The sequence below is a fragment of the Pyrus communis genome, chromosome 9, assembly GCF_041283825.1.
Source record: "Pyrus communis isolate YQ-2024b chromosome 9, ASM4128382v1, whole genome shotgun sequence".
Classification (NCBI taxonomy): Eukaryota; Viridiplantae; Streptophyta; class Magnoliopsida; order Rosales; family Rosaceae; genus Pyrus; species Pyrus communis.
The window spans coordinates 1,648,667-1,659,743 of record NC_142573.1 but is presented as its reverse complement, the minus strand read 5'-3'; the positions used below and the strand labels follow the sequence as shown (position 1 = coordinate 1,659,743).

General features: G+C 39.0%; 2 protein-coding genes and 1 pseudogene across 5 annotated transcripts; 1 reads left to right on the top strand and 2 right to left on the bottom strand.

The window, feature by feature from the left end:
• Window positions 1-230: 230 nt before the first annotated feature.
• Window positions 231-1,703, top strand: LOC137740930 (photosystem I assembly factor PSA3, chloroplastic-like; annotated as a pseudogene). The gene is made up of 3 exons (XR_015966424.1): window positions 231-754; window positions 1,027-1,190; window positions 1,247-1,703. The product of XR_015966424.1 is annotated as a photosystem I assembly factor PSA3, chloroplastic-like (transcript).
• A 55-nt stretch (window positions 1,704-1,758) lies between these two features.
• Window positions 1,759-3,316, bottom strand: LOC137740929 (uncharacterized protein At4g28440). Of its 3 annotated transcripts, none has more exons than XM_088699782.1 (3): window positions 3,187-3,316; window positions 2,469-2,693; window positions 1,759-2,328 (listed from the first exon to the last, which is right to left on the bottom strand). In XM_088699782.1, the coding sequence occupies exons 2-3, from the start codon at window positions 2,689-2,691 to the stop codon at window positions 2,108-2,110; spliced, it is 444 nt and encodes a 147-aa protein (XP_088555908.1). In that variant the 5' UTR covers window positions 2,692-2,693; window positions 3,187-3,316; the 3' UTR covers window positions 1,759-2,107. The 3 variants fall into 3 exon arrangements, with proteins under 3 accessions (XP_088555908.1, XP_088555907.1, XP_088555909.1); XM_088699781.1 differs by having other exon boundaries at window positions 2,469-2,707; window positions 3,187-3,289; XM_088699783.1 differs by lacking the exon at window positions 3,187-3,316 and adding an exon at window positions 3,061-3,166 and having other exon boundaries at window positions 1,960-2,328.
• A 2,240-nt stretch (window positions 3,317-5,556) lies between these two features.
• LOC137740928 (formate dehydrogenase, mitochondrial) lies at window positions 5,557-8,338 on the bottom strand. Its single transcript, XM_068480735.2, has 6 exons — window positions 8,019-8,338; window positions 7,573-7,744; window positions 6,506-7,046; window positions 6,202-6,326; window positions 6,022-6,134; window positions 5,557-5,929 (listed from the first exon to the last, which is right to left on the bottom strand). Exons 1-6 carry the CDS (start codon window positions 8,109-8,111, stop codon window positions 5,816-5,818), a joined length of 1,158 nt encoding a protein of 385 aa, XP_068336836.2. The 5' UTR covers window positions 8,112-8,338; the 3' UTR covers window positions 5,557-5,815.
• Between the last annotated feature and the right edge of the window lie 2,739 nt (window positions 8,339-11,077).

Here is an 11,077-nt window from a genome sequence, read left to right as displayed (position 1 = left end):
TATGAAATTACTAGTTTAACTTTCTAATTAAAACAAAACATGAATAAGAAATATAGGGTAGAAATGTAATTTCACACAACTAAATTTTGTTGTATTTTTTTTAAAACCTCACATACATATAATCCTAACATATCTCTAATTAAAAAAAAAAAAAAAAAAGATTTTCTACTGTTATATTCTCTATCACTCTCTTCCTCCCTTCTTCAATTTCAAAAACAAAAATAAAAAATTTTCTCCCACTTTCCGTGCCATGTATACTAGTATTGGATAAGAAAACGTACATAAACGGGAGGCCGATCCACCACCAACGAGATTAACTTCCACTTCTGCAACCATGGTGGTTATGTCATCCACTTCCCCTTCCCCTTCTATCAAATCCAACTTCACTCCCCAGCTCTCCACCGCCGCAAACCACCACCTCGGCAACCCTTTTGACCACGCCATTTCGCCATCTCTGCTACACCTCGGCCAAATCTATGGCGACCCCACGAGACACAAGAATTCCAAAGCTCCAAGCTCAAGTGGATTCTTCTCTGTTAAAGCTTACATGGACAATCCAAATTCCATCTCCAGCTTTGCCAGCAAGGTCATCGGTTCGCTCCCGGTTGTCGGGTTGATAGCGAGGATTCTCAGCGACGAAGGCGGCCTCGGCGGAGACACGGTTGATTTCGCAGAGTTTAGGAGGCGGGTGGGGAAGAAGCGCACTACTGATGATTCTAGAGCTTTTTATGAGTTCCAAGATCGACGAGGTCGGGTAAAGATCGAATCTTTAAAGCCCGTTTAGAAATGCTTATTTAAAAAGCACTTTTGCTCACATCAATCTTTTTAATAAAAATGCGAGTCTCATGAAGAAACACTTGCCGATACTTCTGTAAAAAAGCTCTTCTTGACCCATAAGCACTTACAAGTTTTCTGCGAGTGCTTTTGGTTGGCAAAAAGCACATTTTACCGAAGCATTTTTTGTGTTTTTGAGATGAAATTTGCAAAATGGATGAATTATGAGCTAGATTTTGTTGTTTTGTCTAGGCAGGGGATCCTCTGTATGTTCTAATGTGCTGTTGGGTAGCAGCCATTGGTGCGGTCTTCAGAAATCCGAGGAGATTTTAGAAGGGGCGGCGAGGCTGCGTGTTTCAAATGATATCAAATTCGAAGAGCAGAATTTCATTTCCTTGATCAACGAGGCAAAAGAGGTTGGTTTGGTTGGTCCAAGTTTTTGATCATTTACTTCTTGTGCGTGGCTGAAATTTTACGGGCGAAACTAGAGGCGCCTACGGCGATTATCCCAATGGAGATTGGGGTTGAGAAAGCCCTTGAAGGGATTTACCTCTGTTGCTTTGGGAAGGATCCGATAGAAGAAGAAGACGAGAGACTTCTAAATGTAATGCTTAGGGCGGTTTATCCATCCGTTGAGCGGTCTGAGCTACAACGGATTATTAACGAAAAGGCACAGAAAGTAGCCGAAGGCAGTACTGACGGCAGTGTTCGAGAGCCAAAGCCCCTGTCGAATGAAGCTGTTCAAATGCAGAAGGACCTCCAGTTCCTTCAACAAAATAGGGATAGAGACACTTGATCGAAGTGCTTCTCCTAACTCGTAACTTGTAAGCACGGATTCGCAGTTTTTGTTTCAAAGTTTGAATGATAGTGTAAGTTTACGAAACAACTAATTAGCGAAACAACTAATCAACCGAAGATTTGCCATCCAACTGCATACTTTTGTTGGTAGGGGATAGAAGAGAAAATTCCACGACGAAAAACACATAGGGCTAAAACTCCACTTGCATAAAATATGATGATCTCATGACAGCAACAGCTCATAGCCTAATACAACTCAAAGAAAAGCAAACAAGTTCCTTTTACACACTATTTGACTGGAGTTACCGGCTGTGCAGTAGGCCAGAGTTGCAATGGCGCCCCTCATACAAGTAGACTCCCATAGAAATAGCTCCGTGACATCTGCTAAACAAGAAACTTTCTTAGGCAGGCACTGAGAAAAACTACATATCAATGTACCACCTCATTAACCAGAGAATTCATATCTTTATACTGATTGAAATTCTGTTTCCAAGAACTGAGCGGGGATGTGAAACGCGCTAGCAAAGGTCACTTTTCAACAAACCACTTGACTGGAAACAGGATTAGCCAGTTCATTAACATTAATCAGCTCATATTCCACCAGTGACAAGTTGTTATCTTCCTTAACAGAGAAGCTGGCGGGTTCGGTTACTTCAACTCGACCCCATTTGTCCACAGCAAGCCTCATAGAACCCTTGAACATGTCTATTTTTGCGTTGCGCAGGATCACCGTGGCACCAGTTGTCATCAGATCAACTGTCCATAAGAAAGGCCAAGACATAGTAAGAACAAAACTCATCTAAAATCTGTGCAACCCAACAACAACAAAAGTAAAACATGTCGTCAACAGAAAACCAAGAACAAGAACAAGATCAATGTCTTATAAAAGGCACTACCTTGGTCATTTCTGGCAGTGAAAATGATGGTTCCGGTTTCGTCTCCAACCAAGCATTCCGCGATCCTCATCTGACGAACTCGGATTCCATCAGGACGGGCCTTCTGCAATACCATCTTCACACTAACAACCTTCACAACCAAGGTATGTCCCTTGGTGTCCGGTTTCAGCTGATCAACCTTCTTGAATACAGGCTTCCTCTTTGCCGGTTTTGTTTCCGCCATTTCTAACAAAAAAACTCTAAGATTACTCGACAAAGAGAAACACGTCAACAATCCGAAACAACGTCAAAAAATCTTAACCAAATACAAACATGAATCTAGTACTCGAATTTAACCACATTTGCCACAAGATACAAGAAAGTTTCATAACATCTGAAAGAACAAAACGTCCCGAATTCATTTAGTCACAAATGTTCATAAAGATGCAAGATTTATCATTGTAATTAGTCACAAATTACACGATTAGTCACGCACTTGATGAAAACAAAACAGAAAATAAATGGAAATTAAATATATATGTGTGTGTCTATATATATATACACACACACATACATATACATATCAGCAGCTAAAAAAGCAAAAAGCAGGAACCTTTCTTTCTCTTTTCAGATGGTTTTTTGGTTCTCAAAAACAATATCTGATCCTTGAAACAACAACTCAGAATCTTTAATACTATAAAATGAAGAAATTGTAGACAGGATTCAGTTTTGGGATTACCGTTTAGAGAGAGAGAGAGAGAGGGAAAGGGAGAGAGAGATTAATCTGTTTTTGGTTTTTTACAGTGGTGAGAGCAAGCGTGTGGTGGAGGTATTTGATGACCGTCGAAATCGCCTTTTGAAACGAAAGGTTACTGGACCAACGGCCGTTTGATCTTCCACTTTTTCATGAACAAATCTTGCTCGTACACGTCGTCATGATCAATGAGATAGAAAGAATGCTTTCTGTATTTCATTTCTTAATGAGGAAGTTATTACAACTGAGTTTATATACACTTTGCTAAACAAGCTTAGTGACTAATAACAGTAGATTAACCACTAACACAGTGATTAGTTACAAAATAGTTGTAACCAATTTACAGCTGTCACAACAAACAGAAAATATATAAGTATGAGGTGTCCTTTTACCCTCCCTCAAGCTAGACGAAGGAGACCCGAGAGATAGCTTGGACTGTAACAACTTGAATTTGTCCTTGGAAAGTGCCTTGGTGTGAATATCTGCAATTTGATGTTGAGTACTAACATACTGAATTCGAATCAAACTGGCTAAGACAAGTTCTCTGATATAATGATAATCAATTTCCACGTGTTTCGTACGAGCATGAAACACATGATTAGATGCCAAAGAGATTGCCGAGACATTGTCACACCAAAGTTGAGGAACCTGTCTAAGTGGGAAGGTGATATCTTTAAAGATTTTGCAGATCCATGTCAATTCTGCAACAGTGTGGCCGAGAGAGTGATATTCAGTTTCTGTAGAGGATCGAGCAACAGTGTGTTGCTTCTTTGCACTCTAGCTAATCAAGTTATTACCCAAATACACACAATAACCACTTGTAGATCTTCTGTCAAAGATGCAATTGGCCCAATCAGCGTCTGAAAAAAGCTGTGAGATGTAAGGAGCCTTTCTTGAACCACAAACCTTGATGTAAGGAGAATTGTTGAAGTTCTTGGAGTAATTACCATGATTGTTGCGCTGAAATGATCCTTTGCCACGATTGTTCTAAAATTTGGGAGGAGCATGAAACTGAGCATCAGCATAAGCTTGGGGAAAGGAATAGTATTGTGGTGTAAGAAGGAGAGGACCCTGAGATTGAGCAACAAAGGCCTGGAAGAGTTCTTGAGCGGAAAAGACATCGCTTTTCTTTTTGCAATTCATGAACAATTCTTTGTTGATCAACAGACCATGTAGTTCATCCAAAGTAGTTGATGAAATTCTCAGCATAATAGAGTCAATGAAAGATTCATATTCATTAGATAAGCCATTAAGAGTGACAGCAATAAGATCATGATCAGAAACCGGAGAACCAGCCACCATTAAAGCATTTGAAATACCTTTGATGCGTTGCAGATACTCATAAGTCGAGAGATCACCTTTGTGTATAGAATGTAGACGAGATCTGAGTTGATGAATATGAACAGCAAATACACCTCCAAATCGATTTTCAAGATTAAGCCAAAGTTCACGAGATGAGGTCACACCAACAGTAAACAAAATGATTTCTTTAGAGAGAGTAGAATTAAGCCAAATGAGGATATTATGATCCTTTTCATACCAAGCTTCAAAGGCAGGGTTAGGAATTCCAGTATTGCGATCAGTTTGATCAAGAAGATAAGGCGGTGAACAAATCTCAAAACCATCAACAATGCCGGTGAGCTTGTAGCGCCTGAAAATTGGAGCTAAGAGAGCCTTCCAGACCAAATAATTGTCACGTTTCAACTTCGTAGGCGCCATACAACTGATATTCTGGATCGTGATCGATGAAATCGAAGAACTGGAAGAATTACGGTTCATCGCCGTGAAATTAGGGGCGACAAACTTAGTCGGTGTAGGATTTGAAGGAATAATTTCTGGATGTGTAGGTGAAGACCTTGAAGACACCATTGCTGAGAAGAAGAAGAAGAAATTGGAGATCAAGACGAAGAATCGAAGATCGAATCGCAGAGAAAAGAGGATCGAAGTGCGATTAAGCAGAGAGGCGAGTGATACCAAGATAGAAAGAATGCTTTCTGTATTTCATTTCTTAATGAGGAAGTAATTACAACTGAGTTTATATACACTTTGCTAAATAAGCTTAGTGACTAATAACACTAGAATAACCACTAACACATTGATTAGTTACAAAACAGTAGTAACCAATTTACAGTTGTCACAACAAACAGAAAATACAATGGACATCTGGTCCGGATTGACTTATCTATTTTTAAGAATAAACAAGTTTTTCTTTTTCTTTTGGTATTGGTATTGTTATTGCACAAGTTCAAGCTTCTGTTTGAGCACCAAGTGAGAATCGAACGCAGAACCTCTTACGAAGATACTCTTAAACATTTGAACAAGAAGTTTCTTACGGGTTTTGAGCAAACTCGCTAATTAAGGTAACAACTTCTCATTATTGAAAGGGAAAGTTTCCGGGCAGCATACACTCTTACAAGTCTCACAGAGACATAGTGATGCATGCTCGGATCAAACCGGTGCCCTATACGGCTATAGAACCGGTGAAAACGAAGAAGATAAAAGCACACAGACCCTAAAGTCGAAAGCTTTTGGCTACATTATTCATATGGACCTGCCTCATAGTTAGCATCTGCAGGCGAACACAAAGTAGCAGATTTAATAACAAGCACCCGAACTACTGGTATTGGCTTGCTAGTTTACCGTCCTTGACAATGTAGTTTTGTGCCGGAAATTCTTCTCCCTTGAAGTACCTGTCAAGCATATCCTTCGTCCCAGCAGCATAACGCAACTGCACAAATTACATGATGGATTTCAGTTCTGGGAACAAATGAGGTGAAACCATGAGCGTAAAGGATAAGATAGTAAACGTCAAAAATATACCTGTGCATCAATTGTGGTACCGGATATATGAGGGGTCATAGCATGGTTTGGCATGTAACGCCATGGATGGTCTTTTGGAGCTGGTTGTGGATTCCAAACATCACCACTGTAACCTGGAGAATCATAGAATCAAATGAAACGAGAATTAACTCGATTAACATTGACCAGTTCATGAGTTACCTGCAATGTGTCCGCTGGAGCAAGCGTCGACAACAGCCTGCGTGTCCATGATTGCCCCACGAGCATTGTTAACAATCAGAACTCCCTTCTTACACTTTGCAATTCTTTCTTTGTCAAACAGTCCTCTGAGTCGCAAGATCAATATCCGTTAATTGTATTGATCCTATCAGTTTGTTAGTTGTAGATAAGCTTCTAAATGCAATTATAGGGTAATAAACTCAGAAGATCAGTCCTCTCCACCAAAACAAATAAATAACAATCAAACGGAATAAAATAGTCAGAAGATTAGCCTTGACTTAAGTACCTTGTTTTTTCAGTTAGGGGCGTGTTGACAACAATAACGTCACATTTCGGAAGCATTGCATCCAGATCCTTCTCAAACTTTGCCCCAGTCTGTTTCTCCAATTCGGGGTCAATCTTGACACGATCATGATAGAGGAGATTGCAGTTGAAAGGCTTCAACCTTTGGAGCAAAAGCCTGCCAATACGTCCAGCACCAACCGTCCCCACCGTCTTTCCTTCGAGATCATAAGCTCTGTAGGCAATGCCTGCAACATTCCATTCTCCACTAACAATCTGCTGATACCCAGGTACGAAGTTGCGGACGAGAATGAGGATTCTCATGAGCTCATCTTCTGCAACTGAAACCACATTGCTTCCCGTGACCTCTGCCACGGTTAATCCAGCAGCAGCAGCAGCTTTCAGATCAATGTGATCAGAGCCAATTCCAGCTGTTAGAAGCAGCTGTAAATTCTTGGCCCTTTTGATCCTTTCGGCCGTGACATAGGCCGGGTGGAAGGGCGTTGTTATGAGAACATGAAGATCTTCAATGTGTTTGTCAAGTTCTGAATAAACAGCACCAAAAGGGACATACAAAGTTCCCATTAGTTTAAAAGTTCGAACAATTTAAGAATCAACTTATAAGCCCAAGGAAAACTCATCTCAAAGCGGAAAAACCTGTCAAATTAACAAGTTACCGGTCAGTGATTAGGCGAGTTCGATGCCATATACACGCTGCTTGCAGGACAAAATTTAGCAGAACTGAGTCAAAAGCTTTTAATCAACTTTCATTGATCACATTAATCTTGGCATATCTGTTCAAGCCAAGTGTGTCCTTTTGTTTATAGTTTTTGACAAGGCAATACTCTAAACTCCTCTAATCTATAGGGAAGGGGGATCCAACTCGAGTGACGGGGCGACCACATTGCCCTCACCAACTAACCTAACACACGTCTGCAAACTAAATATAGCATAAGTAATAAGCTAATTTTATACTCACATAAGCACATGCATTAGGACATTACATATGCTTATATACATACATATTATATATGAAATGTATAGAAAGGTAGTGAAATTGTACGAACTTACCAGAATTTGGTCCTTCCTTGTCATCAGTGACAATATACTTGTGGCCCTGTGATTCCAGCCAGTCCCTTATTCCCAAGGCTCTCTCTTCACAACCCAGAAAATTGGGGTTCAATTCTGCATACTCCTTGGCCTTGTAAAACACCCCAACTATCTTTTTGCTTCCACCAGATGCCTGCTCATACCAAACCACATCAATTCAACACAACCCAAAATTTGGATTATTATTTTGTTCTAAAACGAAAACCCAAAAACCCAAAAACGAGGGACTTGTAGCTCAGTTGGTTAATAGCAACCACTCGAGGTCGAACTCCCCATTTCCCAATAAGGCTATTGGTGGCATTTTTAAGGTGATCAGCAATGAAACAAACTTAATTATCACAATTAACTAATTGCTGAATTAAATTATGTGAAATATATGTGTGTGTGTGTGTGGGGAAATGGCTTACATGGAGGTGCCTGGTGAAAGTTGTTGAAGATGCTGAGCTTCCTGATGAAGCAAGACCTCGAACTGCAGAAACAAGCACACGCTTCATCGCCATGGATTCTTAAAAATTTCCTGCTAATTAGTTGCCAACTGAAGAACCTTGAAACTAAATATTTTGAAATTTGTTAAAAACTGAGAAATAATTAAAAAGAGAAGGCTCTGTGTTGTGTGCAACCCAAAAGGTTTCTGCCCATTTATTTATAATAAACGATTGAAGTGAGAGCTCAGTGACTCTCTTCATCATCCAACTCCACTCCACCTAATCTCTTTGGTTTTTATTATGCATGCTACGCACGTGTAGAGTCTACATATCGGAAACTACTCGTTTTCCTCTTGGCAAGTTGGCAACTGGCCGAAAGGGATGTTAGTTTCGGAAATACTTGTGCCCACCACCCTCCTAAACTGCTGGTGTTACTGTAACAATATTTAATTAATCATGTGTCGAGGGGGTGAATTTCATACCGGACCATTAAGTTATTTTATATGTCGTTGTAAGGGGTTAGATTACTTCTCATATAGTCAATCGATGCTATGATGAAATTCAAACTTACCTCATAATATCTAGCAAGTTAATCAGCGTCCTGAGTCCAGCAGTCCACGTGCTTCCACATTACTCAGTATACATTGTCCACAATATACAACTGATATAGTTTATTGAGAGTAGTATGTAATTGATTTTATGATAAAATATTAGCTTATTCCATCACGTTTTATCATAAATTTTCACTTGGTAACGCATAATTTAGTTGAGATAACACCTTAGCAGCAGAAAGTCCTTCATGTTAGTTAACCTTATCCAAATTCAATTTGTGGATTGCCTTTGTGACTTTGCAGAGGCTTTTGAGCCGCGGGCCCGGAAAACTTTGGTAGTTGTGTCACTTTAAAGTGATGAAATGCTATTTGTAATTTGGTGGGTACTACACTGTACACATGGAGAAGTTTTTAGTTGTGATATCGTCTCTCACTTTTGGGCTAAAAACTAAATTTTTTAGCTCAGAAAATTTAGTTTTTAACCTAGAAATAGCTTTTCTGCTTCAACTATTTTGGCCTAAAATTTTAGCCCGGGATTATTAAAGAATGAACTTAGATTAAATTTTTTCTTAAATTAATTTTTTTTAAATAAATATGTAGACTATCGTAAATTAATTTTATGAACATTTTAATCTAAAAATATTTAAATTCCGATAAATATTGAAAAATCACTAAATTTTTCACAAAGCAAGCCTTCAACTTTCACCAATCTTTCAACTTTTACCCAACTTTCACCAATCTTTCAACTTTCACCAAACTTTCAATTTTCACCAATCGTTCAACTTTCACCAAAATTTCAACTTTCACCAATAGTTCAACTTTCATCAATCATCCTCTATATAAACATAGGTCTAGTATTAGTTGATCACACAATCTTTCAACATTCAATCATCCTCTATATTCACCAATATTTCAACTTTGAAAGAGTTTTTGTTTCCTAAAAATCCTCAATATCTCATCAATGGGTGGTAGAAGAAGGCGTAGTAAGGCAATGCAGATGACACAAAACCAAGCAAGGCTTAACGTTGAGGATGTATAGTTGATCAACGCCGAAGCTAAACTTGTAAACTCGCTTATGCAATATGAGCACCATGACGAATCTAGTCATTGTGGTTTTGTCACGAGGCGTTCATTTGTGCAGTGTGATAGAGAAGAATGTCATGACCGAATGATGAAAGATTATTTCATTGAGTGTCTGAGATTTCCTACTCATGATTTTCGGAGGTGGTTTTCGGATGAGGAGATAACTTTTTGAAAGCATCTTGAACGCATTTGTCAATCATGACCACTACTTTGCATGGAAGATAGATGTCGTAGGCCGAAAAAGTCTATCACCTCATCAAAAGCTCACATCTGTATTTCGAATGCTAATCTAATGGGTGCTTTGCAGACTCAATTAACGAGTATTGCCGACTTGCGGATAGTACTGCTATTGAGAACCTGAAGCGCTTCTGTCAGACAATTCAAGCCATATATGGAGCCACATACCTCCGCAAGCCAAATCACTTGAAGAGGCTGCTACACAAGGCAGACAAAAGAGGCTTCCCTGGCATGATAGGAATTCTTGATTGTATGCATTGTGCTTGAGGCTATGGCGTCCTACGACACATGGATTTGACATGCTTTCTTCGACGCTCTTAGATCAAACAATGATATCAACGTTCTTTAGTCTTCTCCTCTGTTCAATGATGTTGTCAATGGATGGGTACCAAAATTTTTGTACAAGGTAAATGGTAATAGGTATAAGCTAGGTTGCTATCTAACTGATGGTATTTATCCTAGTTGGTCTACCTTTGTCAAAAGTTTTTCTCATCCCGATAGTGCAAAAAAGAAATTATTTTTCCAGAGGTAAGAGTCTTACAGGAATGATGTGGAGAGAGTGTTCGGGATCCTACAAGCTCGATGGGCCATTGTTAGAGGGCCTGCACGACTTTGGCATACCGAAGACCTCCATTCAATCATGATGACGTGCATAATTTTGCACAATATGATTGTGGAAGATAAGTACATCGAAATTAAATAAGATTCAGACAAAGATGTGAATGATGATCAACCAACACATGCAAGAGCTATTGCAAGATATGTTGAATATCTCGCTCCAACCACATATGAAACCCGATAGGATAGGGCCACCTTGAGTGAGTATATGAGATATTTAAATAGAATTCAAGCTCCTCAAGGTCATGACAAACTCCGTAAGAATTTGGTTGAGCATGTATGGCACCAAGAAGGTGAACGTTGATGATGTTGGTTGAGCATTTATGTAATAATTTTAGTTGCACTATGTTGTTATTTTGTAGTATTAAATTTAAATGTCTTATTGTGCAAAGTAATTTGTCTAGTACGTTAGATAAATTATTGAATGGAGATTGAATTATTGAAGGTATCTATTCTACATCAAAGTGTGAAATAATAAGTACAATAATTATTGAAGGCACTAGATTAATAGAAACAATAATTAATAGGACATAAATTTAATAAAGTACATAA